Here is a 27,824-nt window from a genome sequence, read left to right as displayed (position 1 = left end):
CATGCTGACACATCCAAAATACTAGTTAAATAATGAAGGTAGTTAATTTTTTTTTTTTTTTTTTTTTGATTGAAGAAATCAATTTTCTATAATTGGAAGGAAAAAAAAAACAAACAACATAGTAATAAAAAGTGTGTAAGGCCAGCAGACAAAATTTCTAAGCAACTCCTTTTCAGTATCACATAGAAACCAACTGAACTGTGAGCAGCCATATAGTATAAATCTAAAACAAAGAACAGAAAATGTGGTGAGTTGCCAAAGCAGAGTAGGAAGGATTCAGACTCACCTACATGATTCACATATATGGAGGTATTGCTTATATTTTTTGTAAATTCTAATCATTAACTTTTTGTACTTTGAACTGGTGGAAAGTCTTAGGAAGTACAGAAATATAGAAGGGTGTAGCTGTGAATGTAATAAACTGAATGAATAACTTGCACCTTGCTCATATTTAATCTGCTTTTAGAAGAGGAAACTCGTAAGTCTCACTCAAAGCTTCTCTCTTGCTTCTTTGTCTTGCTCCTTGTCAATTTACAGTCTTCTGTGCCCTTTATTAAATACTTTTCAGAATGACACTTCTGAATCTTAATAAAAGATGTCTGCAAGTACACTTGACATGTCAATATCTTTCAATACTTATCTGAAAAACAATCAATAACTATTTTATGGCCTATCAGTTTTATAAGAAGAATTGAAAGGTCATTTTTTCAATTTTTTTTTCCCCAAATTTTTAAATTAAAAAAAAAAAAAAAGATTTAAATGCTGAATCTTTATTAAAAAAATGGAGTCAAATTAAATCTTGGCAATAATTGTTGCTTTCCTCCAAGCTCTGAAACCATTTAGCCTGAGAAGATGGCTTAGTGCAGAATCTCGCCACTGTATATAAATACCTGATGGGAGAGTGCAAAGAAGGAACAGGCTCTTCTCAGTGGTGTTCAGTCACAGAACAAGAGGCAATGGGCCCAACCTGAAACACACTGTTAATCATCTTATGCTGAGTGAATGATGGAGCACTGGCACAGGCTCTGTAGCGTATTATCTGTAGTGTTTTCTCACTGCTTTTCTAACTCTCCCTCTCAATGCTAGTCTTTTCTGATTACTCTTTCCTCTAGTTTTCTCAGAACAATGTAATATGGAAGTTGCTTTAAGCTGGCTAACTGAAATGCTTACAGTTTGAGTGCAGTTTAGCTAGGTGAGGGCATAGAAAGGATTTGTTGTCTACACACAGTATCTTTCTACTCACAGATTCTCCATTAGGATTCTCCAATCTCCATAATGTACTCAGAATATCAGGTTTACTCTGCGTCACACAAAAACAATCAAATCCATGCAGTTCTATTTCTTCTTCCCTCAGTTCTATTTCTTTTTCCCTCAATTGTTTCCTTCTTTTTGCAGATCAACTTAAAAGAATAAGTAGAGGACACAACATTTTGAGAAGAATCAGACTTCACAACACATTTGTTCTATGTCTATTAATATGGGAATGAGTTAAATTTCTAGAGAATTCACATACAGGAAGAGGAAGACCAGTGAAAGATGTACTTTCAGGTGAGTATCAAGGGACTTTTCCTGCCTATCTCATAATCTCTTGCCTTCCATTTTCTCTGCATTCTCCTGTGCTGGGTGACAGGCACAGCTGAGGGTGTTGAAACCACAGACTGTTCCAATCTCTACTTTCAGAGTATGGCATTTCAATATTTTCAGATTAACTCTTCAGTCACAGTTCAAAAACTACACAGGAAGCTCTAAATAATGACAAAGGAATACCTAAGTGTACACTACATATGCGCATTTTACATATGTCTAGAACTTAATCTGAAGAACCTTTTTAGTTAAGAACTCTATGAATAAAAAGAATGCAGATCAACTGGAAAGTTTTAGACTGAACTTGCTCCATGAAAAAAATCATGTTTTTTTTTCCCCTACATGCGCTGATAAACTATGTTGGAAGTCGCTGACAGTCAGTAGACAAAACCTCTTTAGAACAAAGTAATATCCAAAGAATAATTAATATGTATGTATGAAGTACTGTCAAGACTAATTTATCTGAAGATTTCCAAATGCGAAAGATATGAAAGAAAAGCAACGAAAAAGGCAATGGAAACACACATAAGGGAAGAACCACTTGGGATGTGTGTTCTTCTATCTGAAACCCTAATGAATCTAGAAAAATGTCCCTAGCTTTCCTCTTACGGACTCTCTCCTTCCCTTTGCATTAGTAGTTTTAGTAGAGCATGGTAGAAAAAAGAATTGGATTTTAAGTATCTTTATTTTGCTTTTTATTCATTCCAGAGTGTCCACTATATAAACCACAGTGAAACTGAACAACTTATCACTTACTGCCTTTTTTAAAGGAAGGAGAAAAAGGAAATATGTGAATTCTACTGAACATAATAAGTTGTTAAATTCTATACTAATATGGCAAGGATCCCAGAAAAGTGATAAATGCACACTCACGATTGAAAATGACAAATGTTGAGAAAACATTACATAAGAAGTTGTATTGCATCTTTCTCTCATACTCACACGACCTCATCCTTCACTGGACATGTTCTTAACAAAATATTATTAATAGTACATAGTATAAATTAAGTATTTTACATGGATTCTGTTGTCAAAAAAGTGAACCCAATAGGCATGCTTTAAATTCATCACCAAACACAAGAAAGAAAATATATTCAGAGGCCAAATGTAAAAATATTGTTTGAATATTCTTTATCAAGATTGTATTACAAATCATTAAACAATAATGGAAAGTTTCAAAGCTCTTATATTGTTTAGTCACTTCTGTTATGTTTTTGTGCTCTGCTCTCATATATCCAAATGTTGTATTCTAAAATTAAGTTATACAGGAAAATACTATCAATCATTAAGTAATCACTGCAAACTCAAGGAATCATAATTTAAAGTTGTTCACTCATCAACATTAGCCCTCAAAACTCAATTCAGTCTACGTAACCAAAATGAAATGGACTAGTAAACAGTACAAAACATTTTCTGAGAGACAACAGCAAAGAAAATCTGAACACTTGTTGCTTTCCACTCAAAAAGTACCAAAGTATATCTTAAGAATAAAATATTAACCAACCTTTAAATAGAGAGGCAAAGACTATTTATTCTGTCAGTTGAAAACATAATCATCATAGATCACCCAGCAAAGTAATAAAAATGCATGCTGGTTTTTACAGATTGTTTTGTTTCCCCTTGTACTGTACTAAATATTAAATAATGTAATACAGAGTATTCCAATTCTATAACAGATAAAGTTCTTTTCTCATTATTTATTTATTTTGTAATATATAAACCAGAATGTAGGAACCTTTTTTGTTACAGAAATAATGTTTTTCTTCATTGATTCCACACATTCGTTATGATCTCTGTCAAGCACAGTGATTTGAAAACTTAATCAAAGCTGTAAATTTTTGAAAAGATAATTAAGAACTCAAAAAATCTACACAGCACTAGCAACATTTTGTTTTTTTTGGGGGTGGAGGAGGTTAACAATATCAAAATACATTTCTTATGCTGAGCTCTATAAACAAAAAATCCTCGCTAAAAAACTTGATCAAATTACAATTATGCAGTAATGTTAGTGTCACATGTATCTTGACCCAAGTGCTTGAGATTTTGTTTATACTGAGTTGTACCCTAAGGAAATTATTTTCAAAAATCTGAATTCTACTGTATTAACCATCTGACTATCAACCTGAGATAGGAAGAAATATTTGAATATCATGGACAGTAAAACAGGTCCTTAGAAGTGACAATTTTCTTTTCATTTCCCCCTCTTTTTATTTTGATTTTATTATTAGACCCTCAACTCACAAATGCTCAACTGTCACAAAAGATCAGTGTTACTGCACCAATGGCATTAATCTGTTGTTTGAAATGTACAACAAAAGACAAATAAAGGAGACACTGCAAAATGTCTTCCTCAAGTAGAACCAGATATTGAAATGATAAATAACATAACCTATGAGCACTAGTTATAATGTTCTTGGGCAGAAGAGATTTCTAAATATCAAAGACTGTTGCTTCGTTGTCAGATGTTCCATAAATAAACTGTGGTCAATTCATGACATTGGACCTTTTCTTCTTGCTATGCTACTGTAAATAAGTATGTTCCCCTTGCCTGTCTGAATTCTACATGCCTATTTCAAGAAATGCCGCAGCATATAAGTAACACTGTCATGTCCGTTTTGTCAACTACATGCTGATTATCCTTTTCTATCTGCAGTTTGGGAACATTATCAAGGTCAGAAGCAATCGCTCAGAAAACTGATTCGGAAGCACTTGTGTCCGATAATTTCTCTAAGGAATTTTCATAAATAAACCTCATACTGCAGTTATCTGAAATATTTATCTTTCTTATGTACTGTGAAAACAGAAATTGTACCAGTAACTTATCAGGTGCCTAGTCAAGGTGTGCATTTATTGCATGTAATTGTGTCTTATTCAAAAATGATATGTCTAATTTACCATTATCATATCTAACTTCTACATGCACTTGGGAAAATGTCCACCTCCTTCAACTCTCCTAACCTCCACTTTTCTTTTTTTTTTTTTTTTTTTTTTTTTTTTGACAAATTGGTTATGAGGCATTTACAACTGATGCACATATCACAAAATTATTTCTGCCAAGCTTCCTCCATGACCTGCCCGTGGGACATGACATGCTCTGAGATGCATCGCTCTATCAAACTGAATCTTTCCAGGACAATGCAAATTATGACAAATTCCATCATCCTCCATTATGCGCTTCATGCTAATCTTCCTAATTCGAGAAAATCAGAAGGGCTTGCTGTTCTGCTGAAGGGCACGTTGTCTAAATGAATGATAGTGAAGGAACATTTGCAATCCCCTTCATCTTCTAATCCCAGCTGTGGCCACCCCTGCCCTAAAACCACTGAGCAACCTTTCCTCCGATGTAACACTTGCATCAGAATTAATTCCTGATTAGTCCTTTGACAGAGTATAGAGAAAACAGTGTGCTTTTTTGGTTCTGGAATTAAATGAATATATTATTGTAAAACTTTGGAAAAGCATTTTTAACAAAATTTTACCTGCAGACTTGTTCAGCCTATTTCTTCTAGCCTAACAGTCCTTCACAGGAGGAGTACAATCTTTATGAAAATCTAAATTACCTCCAACAGATTCTGAAACCACAATGTCAACAAGTTTCAGGCAATTTCTGGTCTTGAGCACTTTTGACTTTGGGATGTTATGCTGCTGGCTCAAAGAAAACAACCAACCTGCAATGCCTTCTTCAGAAACTCCCTAGAATAGGAAACTACATCTCTGAGTCATTCTTCTCTAGCTCAGAAGGTGGCAGTATTACTACATGGAAGAAATGTGTTAAATACCTAGTATTACACATCCACATCGCTGAAATAAACATGTTTAATTCCCAAAGAAGCATATATATTATCCTGTGGCATAATTTACTTATAACATTAAAACTCAAACATGGAGCAATTTGTAGCAATAACTATGATTATGCTGTTAGTGGCCCAAATGTCACTGTCTAGATTAGGCTAAATGATACCTAGCACCAAAGAGCTTCTGTGATTTATATTTTATTATCACTGGTAGAACTTGCATGCTTAAAAGGCTTCCCATTCAAATTATTCAGTTTTCTCAATGACTGAAGTAATCACAGAAATAATAATATTATGATGAATTATATAAGTTTAAAATCATAGCAATGCTTAAAACATATAAACATTTTGGACAGGCAAAGTTACATATTTAAAATAAAACTTCACAGTAAAAATACAATGTGTATTAAAATGCATCATAGTTTTTGCTGTCTGCAAGACTGAAATTAAAAGATTTTAGACTCAAGAAAAAATATACCACTTTATAAAATGAAACGTGCGCTTTAAGAATGTTTTCAGAAATATCAATAAATACATTTATGATGCTGCCTCATTAAAAAAGAGAATATTGAAATAAATTAAATTGATTTTATTTTAATTTGCATACTGAATAATAGGAAATTTATATTTATATAGTTTTTATACAGTTATTTATATATACATATATATATGTATTTGTATAGTTAGATCCTTTCAATCTAAGGCAATGGTATCATGCCAACATTGTGGATAATATTTCTTCTATACCATTACTTTAGATGAGAAAACAATTTTTATTTATGAAAAATAAAGTAACCCATGCTTTCTAGCTCAAAAAGTTTTTCAGAATCAATAAACAAATACATAGGAACCAAAATACAGACAAGTTTTATTTTGCATTTACTGTCTATGCCTTAATGGAATCTTGTATAATTGACTTGAGGGTTTACTGAGTCTTCACACATGCCTAATAAGTACACAGCACAGATCTACATTACAGAATTACTAGGAAGAGACAAGAAGATCTTTAGCTTTATACTTCATTCCTAGTGAGACCCAAACCCTCAGAGGTAAACGACTATGTGAGCATCATTTCAGCAAAAGGCACCGGGCACACCCTGTGCATGCTGTGGCTTGTTGACATGAACCAGGGCAGGCAGACACCAATAATACATGAAGTGCGGTTCAGAGGCAATTAGGATCAGTTGTCAAGGCCAGGCCATTAATGAAAGAACATGTCAGAGAAGCCGGAGACTTCAATGGTTGAGGGCAAGAAGGCGATTTAGTGTGACAGATCGAGTCCTTCCAATGTCCTCAGTGGTACATGCTAATACCAGCCTTAACAACCTTTTGTGGCAGTGTATAATGCGACTAACATGGACTTTGATTCAGCAAAATGACTGCTGCCACTGTTAGTCTGTTTCATTCCAACAACAGTAAAAGCACTGCTACAAATAATTACCCACTTCCTTCTCCCCCCTGCTCCATTTAATGCAGCACTGCTTTATGCATGCCATACTGTTTCTCACTAGAAGGTCACAACGTTTATCCTGCTGCTTTCTTTTTTTTTTTTCTTGGTGATGCCTTTTCTATTTGTTAATATAATCTGAAATTTTCCCATAAAATAACTAGGATGAAAAAATGGAAATTAACTACAAATACAGTATTGCCTCATGTGACTAACAATAAAAAAAAAAAAAAAAAGCAAACCAAACTGGTCCAAAGGATTCACTTATGCAAGAGCTGTTATGTGTGATAATTATTAACATAATCTACTGGATTAAAAGCATGTAGCAATTTGAGTATTCAGTACCACTTCTAATACTAATTTTCTTCTAAGGGTCTCAGTAATCAGGTCCCACGTGAATATGCAATACCATGCATTTAGGAGTGAAAAGTTTGTGACAACACAAAATGAAGGAAAAAAATGAATAGTCATATTGACTAAAACTCCCCACTCATTTCAAGGGCGAATTCATAGATTTGTCAAAGTAAACACTGTTCTATCAGTGATAAAAATTACAACTTGAGACCTATTATACTCCTCTTACATCAGGTGATGCGGTTCTCCCCTATCACTTCTGTCATTTGGCAATTCCTGAACTGACCTTTCTAGAGACAACACTTATCTCAGAGTGACGGCAGAAACCATCTCTGCAGGACGAATTCCTTCTTTCTCTTTATTTCTGTCCACTTTGCCTACTTTCTGTCTGACATTTTAGCTTCTCTCATATTTTTCTTCTTGTTGTATTAACTCTACAGCTAACCTCTTAACCAAACTTAGCCAGCATTTCATTTTCAACCCAAAGCTTTGAACATTGAATATCCCCTTTGTTAGATTTGGCATAGTTTACTGAAGTATTTGTTTGTTCCTTTGCAACATTCTTAGTCTCAATTTGATTCATTGTTATTTTCCTTCTCTTTCTCTTCTTTCCCCTTTCACTATATTCAGCTCCTGAACGCACTAGCTAAGACAAAAATCCCACTGACTGCAATATAAATATGCTTTCATGAAAGTACATATTACTACCAACATTTATGGCATTTAACTGACAAGATTTTTGGCATTTAACAGTATTAGAAGTTCTGGTAATTTTTGATATTGTAATGTACAATGCACTACATTCAATGGGTGCAATACGGAAAACACTGAGCAGAAACATAACTGAAAGAACAGTGATCTCTTTTAATGACATCTCTTCATTACTTTGGTTTGCAATAATCGTGACCAAAGGAAAGTTATATCTAACTCTTGGAATATATATTAGGAATTAACATTAACTTAAAAATTAAGCATGTGGCTAACCCAAGCAAGTCTTAAGATTTCAATTAGCTTCAATACTCTATCTAAAGATATATCAATGATTACTCTACCCTTTCTTAATGAGTTTGGTTTAGAAAAATAGAGCATTAACAAATAGCGTTAAAAAACCCACAAACATTATGCTGCAATATTTGATAAAGAGCAGCAGAATCACTAAGCAACGTCAAGACATATGTTTGAAGGATATTTTAATTTCTCTGTGCTTTCTTGCAATAATTTAATTCTTGCATCTGTAATCTACAGATACATAAACTTTGAAAATTAAAGAAAACACTTGAAAACAGTTGCTTGAATATCATTAGTTTCTTCTAGAAAGAGATAAAAAATAGAGAGATAAAAAAAATTCTGCACAGTTAAACAAAACTTTTGTTCACTAACTCAAGTTTTATTTGATAGTTTGCCAATACTGTAATAAACACAGGATATTTGTATCATAATAAATAACTAGATACATAGATGACAGCAAACACAATCCTCATCACAAGGATTTAATGTTATAAAGCTCTGAAATATTCCTGAAACTTTTAATATACTAGATAAGGGATATTTTTGCGCAATTGTAATAGAACCATTCACTAAAATGAAAATCCTAGTAGGTTTTAAGAGCAAATAGGAATATTTTTACAGTAAATTGAAGAATTGAACATAAATATATTATTAGTATATTAGAACCTGTAGTATTACACAATCAAGATCTGTTCCTAAACTGGAACTATTTTTACTATCCACTCATATGTACAGATACTTACTTACTTTCTATTTGCTACCATTTCCATTCATTTTGAATGCCTAGCAAACACATTCCAATTACAACAGATGCCTTACCATACAAATCTTGTGACTCTAACGAAGCATTATTTCTTCTTAAAAACAACTCTTTCCTTCTCAAATTACTAAATAAAGGAATAAAAAAAGGCAAATAAAAAGAATGAAAGAAAATAAATATATATCATACCAGCAAAAAATCTCCCTATGTAAGCACTAAGAATTGTAGCAAAAGAAACATAAAAAATAATTAGAAAATGAAATAACTTCTCTGCCTAATAATAAGAAATCATCTTACACAGTAATCTTCATCTCTATGGACTACAAAATATTTCACAATTATTATTTTTTTTTTATAATATTAAAAGAAAAATTAAGTCAACACTGATATTCAGCTCTAGTCAGAAACAGAAGAAACAGGTCACACTGACACCATACCATAACTGGGAGAAAAACAGTGTTACCTTGTCAAAAGTGAATTGCAATTTTCTCTTATAAGATAACAAGACACAACATGAACTCTACCAGAACTTTGGAGCCAAAACATTTATTTTTGAACCTTCACTGGATGTTGACCTCAAGTTACAAAAGTCTCTCAGTTTGCCTGCTGAAAGAGATAAATGGTTCAGGGAAGCAACACATATAAAAATGTCACCTATATGGTAAGTTTTCCTACATTAACATGCAAGAACTGGTAGGAATAATTTGCCACAAACTCAGAAAATAAACAAATACAACTATAATTTGGAGGTGTAGCAAAGGACAAACAACCAGAAATTACCCTCAAATGTCTATCAGCTATGGAGGAAGAACATCTAAACCTTTCAAAACACTCTATTAGCCTTGGAAACAATAAAAATGAGATGTCAAAAATTGCTCTCTGGTGCAGAAAAATCAAATCCTAGACTCTCTGAGCCTAAGACCAATGCATCCCTTGCCATAGACATGCAAGTAAGCTTCGCTTTTCCATTTTAAGCTGCTGTAAAATGCAACAGTCAGGTCAACTAATCTTGCTTTGAAAAATTGTTGTTTCATCACTAAAAGCTGCTAAGAGAATGTTCTCTGCAACAGAATTCTCTTAAAGGATTTCAAGGACGCTTTTTGTTCACAGAATTTGTGGTGAGAAACAGTACACTTGAACTCGGGGATAAAAATGTGTTCAACCCCTAAAACATTAACTGCAGTTTAAAGAAATGCTCTGCCTCTCTAGCACTTGAACTTGGGAATAGATAATAATAATTTTGTCTTGAAAATTTTTTTTTTCAGGTTTTTAGAGACATAAGAGAAAGCTTAGTCAAAACAAATTGAAGAATAAAAATGATTTGCAGTCTCTCAAAATCAATAAGAAAGGATGGGATAACAACCAATAATCTATCTCCTTAAAAGGTTGAAGATCTTAACAAGAGCCATGGACACAAACTGCTCTAGCTTTAAAGATGACTGCTATCTTTGCTAGTACTGCCTGAGGGTGATAGATCCCATACTTGCATTGAAAGAGCACAAGGAGGAAAAAGTTGAACAACAGCAGAGTGCTTCAGATTGAATTCCTCAAGTTAACTGACTATAGTTTCAGCAATAAAAAAAAACAGCTAAAAGCAAAGAGGTTTCACGCTTAAAATAGATGTCAGATTTGGAGTATCAAAAGCTATTTGGAAAAAAGAGAAAAATTTCACATATTTTTGAAGTTCAGTACTATTTCAGTGCATAATCATATGGAGGGCATTGATTAATCACAGTAAGTTCTGCTTTAACTGGCTTTCAGTCCTATAGAAAAAATATGGCTACATTTATGAAGAGACATTAGTATCTCAGTAGAATACTTTCGCTAAGAATAAAAACTGGAGAAATTTCTAACTTGATGTCTCGTAACATCTGGATACTTTCCCAAGGAAGTACAAAACTGGACTACAGAGGAAGGTGTGTACCATGAAAAAATACATGGATAGCTTTAGGAAACGAGTAAAGAGAAGTTTGGTCGATGTAAGTGTGTCAGTGGGCACACAAACACACACATTGAGTATCCCCCCAAGTGGAATTTTTGCAAACCTAAAGTTGGGAGAAATACCAGCTACACAAAGAACCAAGTTGTTATTTTTGTCTATTGTAGAGAATGTATAGGGATGAGTTATCTAGGGCACAGTATGGCTCACAAACAGTTAACTTAGTGAAAATCCAAAGAGAAAGCAGTTCATGAGCACTTCAAACCTGTCACAATAATCACATAACTGAACCTCTAGAGAAAGAGACAACGTTTCTGTTCCTGAGCTCAACCCTCAGGCTCTCATGCATCAAATTCACCACTGAAAACAAAGTGGGATGGGGGATGGAAAAAATTGAGGTGTCAAAATACCAAAATAATGTAGTGGACCCAAATAAATTTGCCAGTAGCAAATACATAATTCTGAAAAAGATGTCTGAACTCTGATTAGGATCCTTCTTAAAAAACGTTGAAGAAGAACATAAAGAAACAGAAAAATGTAGGAAAAAATGATCTTATTCCTAGGAAGTAATTTAGGTGACTGGTCTGAAAGCATTGCAATCACTTTTGAAGCTAAACACAGGATGAGGAGAACTGCATGTGTATTAGTTTGCTATCTTTATATGAAAAATGGAAACTGCAGATGAGATGTCAGAGAAAGAGGCAAAGGTAGACAAAGAGAAGATACTGATTAAGTAGGAGAAACACAGACAAGCTTGTAGCTTCTGCTAACAGTGTTCCAACATTCAAGGAAGTTCACAGCGCACAGTAAGATCACTGCATGCTTTTAGCAGAATTTCACTTTAAAAAACAAAAACAAAAAAAACTCAAAACAAAAAAAAACAAAAAAAAAAAACAGAAGTACAAATTCTAATTCTTATTCTCATCTTCTGAAGACATTTATGTGAATTTCCTTTAATGATCAGAACTAGGAGATTACATAGATTTTGTTTCGTTAGAAGTGCTTACGCTAGTACCAAAGGATAATTTTTGCACTTGAAAGATTTTCTGTACCATTCAATGGGAGGCATGCTAGTGGCTCATTTTCACTTGGAAATTATTCTAACAGTACATGAAATTTATTATGATTCTAGAAGTGTTGAAAGAGAATCTGAAGATGTTAAATAGAGTTTATTTACTTTAGAGAGTTTCCATTTCACCCGACACACACACTAGATCTGTCGAGTGTATTTTGTATCACACAGCGCTTGTTTCTAATGATAAGCTCAGCGAGGTTAAAGGGCTGTTTGAATACTAGGATAGGTGTTCCAAGAAAATTTTTCTTGGAAGATATTTCAAGACTAGGATATTCTTCTGTCACAGGCTGTAAGTATGCAATTCTTAATGCTGTTCTAAAAGTTCAGTTGATAGATAGTACATGACAGGCAAGGATTTAGGATCAGCAGCAACTTTTTTTTTATTAAGTTGATAATTCCCAATATCGTTTTCAGGTGGCTTTTTTCACATTAGTGTTTTTTGTTGATTAAAAATCCTCTTTAGCTGACTAAGATAATTTCTGCTCAGACCATATGTCTTATCTAAGGGTGTAACTGCACACTGCATCTTTTAACAGGCTGCTGTAGATTTTTATTTTATGGAAATAGGTGGACTCATTTTCTCTGCATACTGGAGATTTTACAATGCAGTGTTGATGATGATGATAGCATCTAGAAAAGCAATAGTGTATGAATGTTTCAAAGATGGCTTGGCAAAAAGTTGATAATTACTGAATTAGTGGCAGAAATCCATACAGTAGTCTTAGGTTTACAGTTCAGGCAACCAACTTTTCATCTGTATATGTCAGATATACCATGACATTAATAACACAATTATTTTCAAAGCAGCCCATAAAGGCATTGGCCAAGTGCAAGGTTATTTTCATGTTCACTCCTTTATCCAGTCTGGTACAAATGGAATTAGTGAAACTAGCTGTTATTACAGTGAAATTGAGATGTTTATGCCAGTTTTTCAAATTTTGGTCATTTTCTGGTAAAGCTTCAACAGGCATTATAAACTGGCATACTGGCATAGAGATGAGAAGTAATGCAGAAAGCTATGAGGCTGTTGGTCAAGAGGCTGGTTTTGTTATGGAATCAGTGGAGAAAGTTTCCCTTCCGCCACGGAAAACTTTTTGTTGGCATAAAAAATGGACTGAGGTTTCAGTGAGGGTTTCATGGAGTACTAGCAGATGGTAGTAGGCATGCTAAGGTTCCCTTGTTTGTGAATCTGATACAGCTAGCAAAACAATCCAAAGGACAGTCGATGAAAAGGAGTTGAGAGTCAGGCTTAACTTCTACTGAATCTCAAAAGCATCTCTTGGAACCCTCTCTAAGATTTACACAATAGTGTCAGCTTCATTTAAATAGTCCATGTAGTTTATGATCACTATAGTCACGTCTTTCATTATTTCTGGTCTAATTCAATTTGAATGTTGAATCTTAAGAATTCTGAAGTATTCCTTTGATTGACAGATTTTGATTGTGCTATTTACTGCTGATTATTGCAAAGCCAAATCTTTTTGCAGATGTTCAGTTGCTTGAGTTTTCAAGTCAAATTAAGGGAACAAGTAGTTACCTGGAATGAGCTGCTCATAGTAATCAAGCCAATTAGGGCACATCTTCATTACTAAATCCCAGTGCTGCAAGTTTTTCATCTGTATATTAAACTCCTATACATAAAATTTAAGTATATGAGCAGAAATCAAAGGGATTCCTTTCATACATAAATTCAGACATAGCTCCTCATAGAATTAGTAGAATAATTACACAGTATTTTCATAAGAATGCTAAATATCAGGTCACAAACTTTAAGATGTATCATTAGCAGGAAGGTATTCATATCTGCCATTGATCAAATTCCAATCATAGATTTAAAACATTGAAAAACAGTTGGGTTTATCAGTAAACATAACCTTACTTGTGGTGAGTATACAATATGTATTTAGAGACATCAAAAGAAGGTAGAAGTACAAACCACAAAAATATTGTCCTCTTTCTGAGGTACAGAAAAATGCTGTCTGCAATTTATGTGGAGAGGAAAAGAAAGAGGAAGTAAAGAAAAACGTACAAGATTACTTTCTATTAAGCAACTGGAAGAATTCTCACAAACCATTTTTTTGGCTTTTCTTTTGGTGTTACGTTCACATTCCTAAATTAGAGACTTACCTGGTATTTACATCAGTCAGCACAGTGAACATACAGTTTACTAAACTACTACTTGGAAGTAATGAAAAACTCTGAGTCAAATTCTGGAAAGACTAAGTCTGAATGCCATAGTCTGGGACTGAAAAAATTTCATTGTCTGTATCATTTCTCCAAGGAAAATAAACAGTAGCAAAACCAGACAAAAACAACTACCCACCACAAACAAAAACAAACAAACAAAAACACAACAACAACAACAAACAAAAAAACAACAACAAAAAACCTCAGACAAGTCCGTCTTATTAGGGATCCTGAGTATCCTCCAAAGGGTAAAGATGCTTCTAGTATCTCAGATCTAAACTCTCTAACCATACTGAAATTTGACACTTTGTTTATGGTTCCTCACTTCTGGATTGTGATTAAAAAACAGGAAAGTGAGAAGTACACTTCCAGTACACCCTGCAGACAAACATTTGGGTAGTGTGAGCTCTAGATTAAATGTTCAGCCTCTAGGGAACTGAAACTTAATTTCTGCATTTCCTAAGGAAGCACACTAACCCTTCATCATACAAAACATGACAGTCATCCTTTTCACCTCCTCATATTTAGACTCTTCTGGGGACCATGGTTTACGTTTGCATATTCTTAAATCTGAAGAGATGAGACTGTAGAGACAAAACAGACAGATGTCTGTCTCCCTAGATGGCAGCAACAGCACCAATCAAAGTTTAGGCAGTTACAGATTTTTCAAGCAAACAGAGAATTACCTGGCAAATTTAAATTGATACAGAGTGAAGCAGAGTCTGGGGGAAGACACTATAAAGGATTGCCCTAAGTAAGGCAGTTGAATCTGACAGCAGTGTCTTAATGCACTTTGCGTAAAATAGTGGCCACTGAAGCTATGACAGACAGATATCAAGCCAGTGTATACTTAATTTGTTTTAATGCACTAAGCATCTCAGTTCCACATTTGATTCCTGACAGTCACCTTAATATGAGTGGGAGCTGAGATGCTCTACAGAATGCATGCTCAGAATACCTAAAAGCAGAGACAACGTAATAGATGCCTTTTAGAAATTTCTACTGCTTTTAGAATTTTAATAAATGTATTTTATTTACCATACTGTCTACTTATATATATTCTTTATGCATTACTAGTTTTATGCTACTAGTTTTCTTTGTGGTTTCCTGACTTCATCACTATTTGAATGCTGGAGGATGAAGGGTTCAATTTCATTAACAAAACTTAAAATGTAAGGTTGAAAACTCAGACTCTCTCATACAAATGTGGTGAAAGGAAAGGCAAAATACTTAATCTAATAAATCAAATCCTCTATGTTTAATCCTTCCTTCCCTAAACTGGGGAATTATAATTAATCCAAAGGAACTATAAGCATTTTTGAAGTGTTTCACTTGGGGGCTTTTAGTTTGTACATCCTTCCAAACACCTCTTTCACAAATGTGTATTTCTTTAAGAACCATATGTATTTCCATTTCTAGGAGTTCACAGCAAGTATTTAAAAATTGTGCCACGTACATCAGAATCAAAGGGGAAAGGTTTGGAAAATGTAAATACATGCTTGGAGATGTTTGTTTTTTCCAATCAGTTACCATTTTCAAAATATGCTGTATTTTCCATGTAACCCATTTTTCATCTGCCCAATTACCAGCAATCTTTTTTTCCTGCTATCAAAAATGATCATTTGTTTCTTTATTGTAGTAGATAAAACATCCTTTCATTGTTTCAGCTCACAAGCTGCGCAGATACTACCCACTGTTCTTGCCTCCAGCACTTCACATTATTGGTGTATTATTTCATGCATGCCCTACTCTTTTATCAATTGCTTTTGAAGTAATGTTAATAGACTAGAAAATTGAGACATTTATGAAGTATAGGCAGTGTTTATGAAAAAATCCATAAAATATGACACAGGCAAGACAAGATAAAAGCAGCATTTTAATAGATTACGGCAAAGAGATCCTGTCAGAAGTTGACAACTGACTCCTCCGAGATCACTAATTTTTATGGGATTAATTCTTTAGTATTAAAAATGAAGTTAAATGTCCTAATTAATCTGTAAATAGCACACCCAGAATTAAACCTTGTGGCCCCTTCCTTGGCAGAGCAATACTTTTGAGTAATAATTTTGAGTAATTACCTCAAACTGATAAACTGAGTAAGATGATGTTATTAGCTAAATAGCCATTTGAATCAGACTTTATTGTATCAATGATGTATGAAATCAGCACTATTTGATACAGATGTTTGTATAGTAACTTCTGACTCTCAGGAAACTACAGATCACTTGGATTCAACTACACCAGATGTGTCCAGCCCATGGTCCATGAGTTTTGTGCAACACTGAACAGTTAGAAATGACAGGTCCACAAAAAAAAAAGCAAATAAGTGATTTACTGAAACGTGAATAAACAGGAAACAGAATCCAAATTAGTTGTAGGGACCTTGACACCAGGATTGAGAGAAACTAAGAGTTTATGCTACTAGGTTCAAACAAGCGTAGAAGAGAACACTGAGAATAAGATGCCTGAAACTAGAAACTAGAATTTGGCAGCTGTCAGAGAAAGCATTGAGGTCACAAGGAAAATCTAGAATTGTCATCTAGAAGTGACATAATTAAGTCATAGATAATTGTATATCATTATATCTATAAAATAGGTAATGTCAGCATCAAAAATTATTGTAGAATATGACAGTACAATAGATTCTACTGTTCCAGTTTATTTGCTCATTTCCAGATAGCAAAACAAGGAACTTTTTCAAAACAAAGTTCAAATAGACTTTTAAATTACTTATGTGTTTAGTGTTTCAATTGAGATAGACTTTTGAAAAAAAAATTTTAATGAAGGCTTATGACTGCATGTTCTGAAACAGAATGTAGCCTAGATACTCTATTGTATTTGTATTAGAAGGGTATAATTGTAATACTTTGGAAGTCTGCCTAAAAGGAACATCCCCAAACATGAGGGCAAAAGGACCATATAATTCTCTTTCAGTATCAACTTAAGCTTTCCACAGATGTACTGAAAGCATGATGAGGGCAGAGATAAACTAAGTGATTTCATTCTGCCTGACTGTTATAGTCTCCCAGTAATATCAGGCATAAAAAAAAATCTGAAAATATGCAAACGCTTTAATCCTTTTTAAAATATGGCTAAAATTCACTACTAAATGTTTCTCACACAGGATTGAAAGATGGTAAATAAAATTTATAAAACCAGCATGACCATGCTTTAATCTCTCATTACCCTTTGAGATTAGGCTTACAGAAAGGCATAACTTTTGTTACATCAGCTAATATAATTAGAAGATAACTATAGTGAAAATAATTATCACTGCAAGTCCTAGACATTTGTGATACAATACCATAACTCTAATGTAGCTTACATTCCAGTAGCTGAAATAGACAGTGTTCTATATTATTAAAACAAGTGGACCAAGAAAAATGATCTCTGCTTTTTTTCTTACAAGTCAGTCTTATTTTATCTCAAAACAGTTTACATCTATTTGGAAACACTGAGGTCATCTTTAAAGAACATTCTCAAAAGAGAAAAGAACCTTTACATAAATATTTTGAGTGGAATTTAAATCCTAGTATAATTCTGCCACTGTTCTGCTACAGATGAGAAGGATATTGGCATGATAAACTTCAAATTTTTACCTTTTGTTCTCATAGTACTGTTAGGCTAGACTTGGTTTATAAGAAAAACACTAGTAAAGAAATACAGTGTTTTTGCAGTATAAAAGGTGACATACTCCATCAGCTCAGCTGGTGCAAGCTGGACAAGAGGACTTTCATTTCATTGCAAAAAGTTTTCATTTTTCAGTCTAGTTATCAACGATATTTTGCTGCCTCATTTTCATGCTTTCTATATGAGATGCAATATTCTATTTACTTTGTTATTAATTGGAAACAAAGTACAACCTCTGTGTACTTTTAAATGGTTGAACAATATCAAGAGCAATTTCACTGCTTAGGCATTTTACAATTGACTGATTCATGGAAGAAGTCTGGATTTGCTCACTTTAAACAAATTTCAAATATCTTGGCTGTTCCTAAAGTGCATTTGTAATCTAAGCAGATTATAAAAATGAGAACATGACAGAATTACTCAATATAATCTTAATAAGCAACAAAAAGTAAGCTGTTTTCAAGATTAAATATGAATAATATTTGCTCTTAATGCAATTAAGAATAATTAAACCTGTCTTGCGAACAACAACCTGATGATGTAGGTTATGTTTTTGTTTTGTCCATAAGTTTAAAAAATATAACTTAAAAATGCTTTTTTAAATTTCTTTTTTCTCCTGGAAATACTCCAGCAGAGGGTAACAAAGATGATAAAGGGCCTGTAGCATTTCTCTTATGAGGAAAAGCTGAGCAACCCAGGTCTGTTTAGCCTTGAGAAAAGACGACTCGGAGGGGATCTCATCAATGTCTATAAGTATTTAAGGTACAGGTGGCAAAGGTATGAGGCCGCACATGAGTGGTGAGTGGCAATATGACAAAGGGAAATGACTACAAACTGAAGCATAGGAAGTTCTGCACATATGTGCATAAGAACTTCTTCACAGTAAGGGTGATGGAACACTGAAACAGGCTGCCCAGGGAGGTTGTGGGCGTTCAAGACCTGCCTGGACACCTGCCCTGCAACCTGGTCTAGGGGGCCTGCTTTGCAGGGGGGCTGGACTCAATGAACTCCAATCTGAACAATTCTGTGATTCAGTGATTTTCTTCTTTTTTTTTTTTTTTAATTTATTTTTTATTTTTTAATTTTTTACACTAGAAAATATTTTCCTTAAACTTTAATACCTTTTTTCTTTCTCTTGTACGCTCATTTGGACGGGAGGGAGTCTTTCAAACTGTACCCACTTCAGTAATCTGACGTATAGTTCACATGAAATAACAAAGATTCCTTACCTTGATGGATTGACTGTAAGGTCCTATGCTAGCAGGTGCCCAATGGGAAATACTCTGTACATGCATGACCAGTTTTTCCTCACTTAATACGTCATCTGTTGCAATGTCATAGCTATGTGCAAGGCAATCAATGCAAAACAATACTCCATCAGGCAACAGGGTTTCCACACACACTCTGAAAGCAGAAGAAAATTATCTTTTATCAAATAAAGTTTGCATGCACTATCAGCATTTATTTTCCAAGTTGATTTCTTTTTAATTTGGATACTATATAATGAAATTTTACCAGGAACATAAAAACAAACACTACAGTATTGTAGTAACCTGCTGGTATTTACACTCTTATCTCCTCTCCAAATGATAATCAGCTTCACAATTCCAGCAAGACAATCTTCACTAACAAGAAGAAACTAGTACCACAGCCTATGGCTCATTTACCTTTGTTTATTTTTACGGTGTATATCATTATTTTAAGAATACATGAATTCTTTCACCAAGAAAATTTTGACCATGCAACTTTGGAAATAAGTTATGCTAAAGCAGCTTTTGGATAGGGAGCACCTGGCCGTATCACCATTTTTCACTGACTCACCTTGCATATGTTGGAGTAAATGCTCAATTTTCTAAACATGAGCAACAGCTCATTGTTGCTTTGCACCATCCTCACATGCTATAATGCAATACCAAGCATACTTTTCTGTTTTACTTTTAGTTGTTTGACAAATGCACAGAAAACCTACTTAAGCATTCATTAAGAAAGTTCATTTTTGTTTGCTCCAAACTTAAAAATTTTAAAACTGTGTGCCTGAATGAGAGACAAAGTATATTGCAAATGCCTAGTGAAAATTGTGTGTGTGTGTGTGTGTGTGAAGGGTGGGGGAGAGCGGGGCAGAGAGGGAAATAAATAAAAAGGAAGAATAAAAAATGAAAAAAACAATGATGTTTCAAAGCCAGAAACATAATTATATTTGCAGTGTATGCATTAAAATGTCATTTATCTCCCAGCAGGTATCCAACAAAAAATTACTTGTTCTCTTTACGTATCATGTAACAGAACCTTACAAAATTCTTATCGTCTTGCTTTATTTCTTCCAAGAAAACTATCTTTCTCCCCTCCTTTCCCACACAAATACACTGCTTTTTCCTCACTATCATCATCATAAGCATGGATGAATGGATTTTCTGCTTGGGATGGTGAATTTTCAAGACAATTTTGCAAATTTAGTGTAGATCTAGACTCCTGAGTCAATGCTTCTAGCATATTGCTTGTGAGAACTCCCACAAACAGGCTTCTGTGCATAATGCAACAATACAGGCATGCAAACTGCTGCTTAATTTTTCTTTTGGCTAAAATGCAACATCTGTACATCCTATAAAATAATCAATGTCATTTCCTGCTGCAACTTCCTAGTCTTTCTACCAGTTATATTATGACCTTTCCAAGAAGTAATGGAAAACTATGTGCGGCTGTGCAAACGTGAAGGCTTAAGACATGCAGCAGCATGAGAAATGAAGGACACTAGATCGGGGAAAAAGTGCCATAAAGAGAACTTAAGATACAGAGCAGTAGATATACATTTTTGTGTAGTTTATAGTAGTCTAAATCCTTCCTCTTCTGGCACACACCACCACTACTCCATTCCTCCACTGTTTGGTAACTCTGGACTACAATTAGGATCTCAAAAAAGCCTCTTCCTGCTGTCTTTATTCTCTTCTGACACTCAGACTATAAATAATTAGGAGAATGTAAATATACCATCTTAATGATGGTAAATAATAGAACAAATATCTTCTAGCTATTTTCACATTATACTTAAAATTCATGTGACTAAACTTCATTCTCTGTAATAAAAAGTATGTAATATTTTACATTAGAAAATGCTGAACAATTGATTTAAAAAATATCAAGATACAAGCTTTGTTGCCTGTTTTGAGAAGTGGGTTGGACTAGGTAACTTCCAGAGAACCCACCCAAGTGGTTTTTCAAACTAAAGTAGTTCTGTATACTGAACACAGTATCTCAGAAGCTTAAAAACATGAACTACTGTTATAAGAAATATGCTCTTCTGACAAATGCAAGAAAGAATTTACAAGGGGAAAATTATGTTTAACAATTTAAAAAAGCAGAGCAAAATTTTCATGGGCTAGGTGTTTGTAGTCCAATTTCCAGCGACATCAACAAAAAACAAAAAAACTAATAATAAACAAACTAAAATCAAATAACATCAGGATCAAATTCTCAATATTAACAAACTGTTTCATTATGTCAGAGCTTGACTAGGACCCAATGTTAACAGTTCTGTATGATGGATATTAAATAGTTATGATTTGAAGCTTTATGAGTAAAAATATTAGACTCAGCGCATTCTGAAGTAATTTCTTATTCATATTTGCATTTACTGAATAAGCAAGTATAGCTATGCAACTCATGAGATGATGGAAACACACAAGAAAAGATCATATTGGGTCACATCAAAGATACATTTAGTGCAACCCTGCGAAATCTTCATCAGACATCTCAATGATAGAGCAAAGCATACCCTCAGCAAGTTTTATACAAAACTAAGAGCGGTGGTTGTTACAATAGAGGGTGATGCTGTCATTCAGAAAAACCTGGAAATGCTGGAGAAATGGGCTGACAGGAACATTATACAACAAGTGTAAAAATCCTGCAATAAGATAAAACCCCAGGCACCTGTGCATGCTGGGAATTGTCCAGCTGGAAAGAAGTTTCGTAGAAATGGACCTGGTTGGTCCTAGTATACAGTGAAAGCCAGCAACGTGCCCTTATCACCAGGTTTGATGGTATCCTGGGCTGCATTAGGAGGAGAACTGCCAAGACTGAGAGACACACAAGCAAACAGAGCCCCATCAATACAAAAGACTTGTCATTTCACCTGAGTTAGGGAGAACTGACACTTGCAAAAAATGTACTACTTTTCTGTAAAGTCATATTGAGGGGCATTTATAAACCTTATGGAAAATACAAAGGCAAGAATTTCCACCTCCAGTGTTTCTGACTTGAGCACCCCTGACAACATTACTTCAAAAGGTAGCAAAAGTCTGTTTCCAAGTCTGTGAGACATAAATATTTGTAGAAAAGCTTCATAAATGTGATAACAATAATACAGTACATTACAGTGTATCATAAATAAACTATAGCAGTAGTCTAATCCTACCTTGCCGGTGGACACAAATCAAATTCTGTCACATAAACTGAATTTATAGCATTGAAATCTTTCATGCTCTTCATATACAGATGAACTAAAATAATATCCTTCAGTTTTAATCCCTCTGAAGTTATACTTGCTGCAAGATAAAAAAAAAAATAATGTAGCTGTTAAAGACAAAATATTTTAAACACAGGCATCCTGTATTTGTCCAACAAAACAAACTGGTAATAACTAGTTGTCTAAATATGACTGAAGGCTTTGCAACACACTTCTTTTCCTTACATAATGCCCAATTTTTCATGAAATTTTCTCATGTCTCATTTTCTAAATAGACAGAAATAGAATGATAAATTCTATCCACACATTAATGAATCCTTTCCAAAAGAAAATGTATCATGCATTCATGCAAATAGATAAGTTACATTCCTAACTTTTTATATCACTAAGTTTTATCCTTTTTTTTTTCCTGTTAATTTTTTGCTTTGTTTCAGATTATGACAGCTAGTAATCTATAAGATTTCGAATCAAAAATTAACAGATCTGTAAGGGACAATAAGAAATCCTTTAGTCCATAATTCTTCTCAAATAAAAAGATCGAACATTTATGTGCTATTCTGGAGGGACGTTTGTCTAAGCTGATTTTAAAAAAAAAGTTCAATAATGAGGAAAGAGTTATAAATGGCAAGACAGACGGTAGGAAACAGAAGTAGCCACAGTAGAAATGAAGATATGATGTGAGCACAGGAAAGCTCAAGCACAGAAAGTTAAAGAAAAGATACTGGGAAGTGGAAATAATGTGAATGTGTATGCATAGAAGATTTGAGCCATAGCATTTAAGGAGAATGTGTTACTGTTACATACATCAATACCATACGAGATATGTGGATCAGCTCTGCAGTGTGGACCTTTCACAACTCATAAGCTGGAGAAATAAAATGAAGCAAGTCTTCTCTGAATGACGTGGAGAAATATAGAGCATATAATAGCATTTACCTAACTTAAATGTGATACGCAAAGCTCTTCTCAATGTAGTTTCGGGGTTCTTGTCCTTTAGAATTACAGTTTCTATCTATATGCATCTATATATAGTCTTCCAGAGGAGTAGCATGAGAGTATAAATAGTCTTCATTCTTGCCTTAGTGAGAAACAAATAATTTTGTGGAAAACATTTCTTTGTCTTTAAACATAGTAGAGGATCTGGCACACTTCCATGAAAGTCGATGTGGTCACACCAGCACTGGGTTTTATTCTAAATATCTCAGCTTTATTTAGTCATACTGCCACTAGTGATGGCAGTCTGAAGAGAGAAAGGGAAATTCTCACTGACAGAAAAAGACATTCCCTGTTAAGCGATACAAGAGATTATAAAACAATTGACATTGAACTTGCATGAAGTCAAGACAGATCTCCAGAAATGATCAGCTAAGAAATTAGTACACAATCATAATTCTGTCCAGAAATATAAATGTACTTTATAGTGCTTGATAGTAATCACTAGGTCAATATTAGGTGCTATTTCATCACTCAAGGAGAAGATAATGACATTTCGTAAATTTCCGGCCAGAATTTTAGTCAAGTAGAGTTTGAGAGTTTGAGTTAAAGGTTTTGTAGCACTATGTGGAATGTCGGGGAAAAAAAAAATAAATGTAAAAAAGGAAGTCTAAATTGCATAAACTGAGAAACAAACTCTAATTTGTGGACATGAAGTAGCATTATAGCAAATCAAAGGCAAAGAGATTTGGATAAATTTATAACTTTTAACTTTTTAGAAATATGTTAAGTACAATTCCCTTTTTCTCTGCATAAATGAGAGGAATGATGGGAAATAATATCTCCCTAGCTTGCAAACATAATAAAATTGATCTCCCAAGGTACTGTTGTTAGTAAAAACATAAAAAAGATGAACCAGTTACCAATTCATCATCTGGGTTCTTAACTACATGTTCTGCTTCCAAAGAGAAGACTATCACATAGCACATTCCCAGGATACACCTGGAAAGTCCTTCTGTTGAATTTCAAGCCATTCTCTCTTACAAAATATTTGTAAAATACAGCCAGGTGAAAGTCATTCTTTCTTATACAGAATTGCTTCTGACACACATTAAAAAGTACAGCTTTTTTTTTTTTTTTTTTTTTTTTTTTTTTTTAAATGAGTTATCTGGATCTTCAGACTGAGAGCTACAGAAGGCAACATCAAAACTGTCTACAGCAAGTAGTATTCTAGACTAATTTTTAATGCAATAAAAAACCATGTTGCTCCAGTGAAGCCTAGGAAGATATGCCATGGTAAATCTGGTCCAAAGCTGCTTTTTATGTAAAGCACTCCAATCTTTGTCATCTAAAGATATGCTTAAAAAAACTGTTTAAGAAAATAACAGTAAATGGCAAGGTACTGAATTCCCTCTTGTACTTGGCGTTATGGAAGAAATCCAACCACTTCATGGAACAGTTGCATGTTTCATAATGCCCAACAATAAATTTCTATTTCTGAATCCTTTGAGAAGCACTTATCCTCTTTAGAGATCATTAAATCAGTTAATCCTGGAAAGTGAAGGTTAAAAGGACTGTGCCTATTCCATTTTTAAACCATAAAGGACTGAAATGCTATATAGATCAGAAGTATGACTACAGACAATGCCTTGTGGATATCTGCCTATCAGTAAAGATCTCAAAAACATATCGCTTCCTTTTCCATGTCAGAAACTTAATTCATCTAGTCTTCCACAACCTCTTACAAAAATAATATAACCCCAAAGGAAATCTGAGAACTGACATTTTTAACCAAAGATGAGAATATTGCTATTTTTCCTGATTATAATACAGATAATGAAAGAAATGTGCTAAAAGCAACAGGCTACTGAACTACACAGACACAATCAGTTCTCATCTATGCTGTAGCAAAAATATATAATATATGTATTAACAGATATCCATTGAAATATGATAAGAACAAAATAAAATATTATGCAATCCTTTTGCTTTAATTAACATATTTTGTCCAGAAGATTTATACTAAATACTGTTGCCTTTTATTAAAAATTTAATCACATCTACCCTTCTGACTTCCAAGCAATTAAAACCTAGCTTAAAGGCCTTTGACAATAAACTTCCTTATTTCAAAGCAATTTCTATGGTTTCTTAATCGTCCTCTATTCAATCGCGAAATAAGACACATATGTTCAAGATTTTACACAATAACATTTCACAAGAATTGTGAGTGAGCAAGAATTCAAGCCCACGAATTTACTTAATAAGACTTATTTCCATTTTTATGAATGAAAAGAAGACTGTACAAATGTGCTTAATCTAATGATTATAACAAAAAAAAAAAAAAAAAAAAAAAAAAAAAAAAACCTGAACATTTTGTATTATATATCAATATCTTATAAGGACAGGATAATAAGGAACTTGGATTTCACAATTCCCAAGAAAGCAGTTTCTCCTTTGCATTGAGAATATAAGTAAGATTTATGGCTACTGACCTAATGTTCAACACTTTTCCAGAAAACTTAATTTAAAATTATAGTAGCTATAATAGTGCTTTAGCAAGTAGACAGCATCAACAGCACACATGTACTCTCACACATGATAAGTACTATGGAAATAGCATCACACTGATATGAGCACTGTGCTAGCTTTCTAGGGCCTTCACTGGCAGCCAAATTACAGTGTGTTCAGTATTAAAGCCAATAATGATTCCAATCAAACACTAGATGAGGTGGCAAACTGACAACCACAACACCTGAAGTTACAAAATCACATTGCAATACAGACTCCTTTTTTTATACCGTATTTGAGAATGTATTATTAGGAGCTGATAATGGATTATCTGAAAAAATCACCTTGGAGAGTCGAAAATGCTTCCTTTGCTGCCTCTTGAGCATTTTTGTCTTTTAATGGATGAAAGTGTGCAGTGATGCACGAAAACCACTGGTAACCAGTCACAGATTTCCCTGAACTTCTGAATGTCTTACCTATGGGAAATTCATAACAGCACTATGATTACAGAGATGAAAACAGTCACACTAACCAAGAATACATTTTAAATTGTTTAAGTAAGAAGAACCATGGAAAAAAAACAACATAATATAAATTGTTAAAAATTCTTCATAACTTATTTACAGAAATGTAGGTATAAATCAAATACTACAACTGTGCTGGTATCCAAGCTACCATTCAGTACTCATTAAACAAAGCAGTACTTCAACACTGCCTCCAGAAAATGTGCTTATAAGTAGTATTTAGCTGAGAATTTCAATTTTTCTCTCCTCCTTTACTTCTTTTCCCCTGACTTTTTACAGTTTTTCTACTTGTTCTTATAAAGACACGTTAAAGAAGTGATATTGAAAAGTTACAATTTTCAAAACTATTCAGCCAACATAGAAACAGATTTTCAAAGTTACCTGTCAAATTTTAAAAGAATTTAATATGGTTCTAATAAGCAGCAAGTGCATAATCTGTTTAGGTGCTTTTGTTATTATTGTTTTGTTTGTTTTAAAAATCCCCAGAATTTATCCACATTAAAAGTGCCTATGCACCACTCCAAATCAAACACTGTTACACTATGAAACTTACTTTTCAGAGTTTACTAATCTTTAAGTTTAGAGTAAAAGTGATGTTGTGGTACTTCAGTAAGTCACCATTCTAAAAACACTAGTTTATTTTGTGTTAGTCATCTCACATTTGAGCCAATGCTAGTATTAGACATATGATTTGCTCTGCAGCTCACCTAAGGGACAGTAAATTGTTAGGGTGCTAAACTTGATCACGCACATGACACAGTGACATTTTTATTAATGGAATAGACACCAATCTGTCCAGGCAAGCAAGACAAGTCATGGCATTTTATTACCCATTTTAGAGTTTCCTTTTATACTTTCAGTTTAAAATGGAGTTAGGATACAGGTACTGGCATGATCTTCTAAATAACTAATTCCTTCCACTGCAATGACAGTAATATTAAAGTAATTTAGTTCAGGCAAATTATAAACATTAACGTGTGAAAGAAAGAAAGAAAGAAAAAATCGGGTTACATTTCTTCTGCAAAATAACTTGAGTTTTATTACCACAGATTTATTGCTCCCTATCAAAAAACTTAATTGTAGTAGGAGACTTTTTATTTTTATTTTTTTAAGATGTGGCTATTAATGGGTACAAATTGTCTTATAGTCTTAACAGCTACGCTCCTGCCCAGCAGTGCATAAAATATTCACTATTACTTTCCTAATGAAAGTTGCACAAAACTCACTGAAATCCAAAGAATTATGTTTCAAAGTCTTCCCGATGATTGGACTGATATTCTGTTGCTCATCCGGTTCTGAAGAAGATAAACTATCACTGTTGTTGCAGATTACTTCACAAGAGCAGCTACTGCCCATAAATGTATCTGAAGATTTCTCCTGCATGAGAAAAAAGAATTATAAAATAAACCAGTAAACACCATACCAAGCAATATGAAACCATATTTCATCATTCAAGCTTTCAGTTTTAATTACAAAAACCACTTCAGCTTGACAAGCACCTAAGCTTAGAAGAATTAATGGAAGAACAAACAGTAACAGCTTTTCCTACTGTTTAGATTGCAGAATTAACAGCATACAATATATTCCCACTGATTCATCACATGGGATCAAATTCCAGGTTT

At 33.8% G+C, this 27,824-nt stretch overlaps 1 protein-coding gene across 9 annotated transcripts in view; it reads right to left on the bottom strand.

Annotated features, from left to right (window-relative positions):
- DPH6 (diphthamine biosynthesis 6) overlaps positions 1-27,824 on the bottom strand; it is a 178,132-nt gene that overhangs the window by 79,028 nt on the left and 71,280 nt on the right. For all 9 annotated transcript variants that reach the window (XM_052693900.1, XM_052693908.1, XM_052693901.1 and 6 more), the window contains exons 9-12: positions 27,429-27,579; positions 26,023-26,154; positions 22,187-22,316; positions 19,008-19,182 (exon numbers count right to left, since the gene is read on the bottom strand). In XM_052693900.1, coding sequence (XP_052549860.1) covers positions 19,008-19,182; positions 22,187-22,316; positions 26,023-26,154; positions 27,429-27,579 — 588 coding nt within the window. The remainder of the gene's footprint in view (positions 1-19,007; positions 19,183-22,186; positions 22,317-26,022; positions 26,155-27,428; positions 27,580-27,824) is intronic.

Source organism: Tympanuchus pallidicinctus, unplaced genomic scaffold (genome assembly GCF_026119805.1).
Source record: "Tympanuchus pallidicinctus isolate F22 unplaced genomic scaffold, pur_lepc_1.0 scaffold3, whole genome shotgun sequence".
In the NCBI taxonomy this organism is placed as follows: domain Eukaryota; kingdom Metazoa; phylum Chordata; class Aves; order Galliformes; family Phasianidae; genus Tympanuchus; species Tympanuchus pallidicinctus.
Note: the sequence above shows the minus strand (reverse complement) of the source record. Positions and strands in the feature narration are given on the sequence as shown.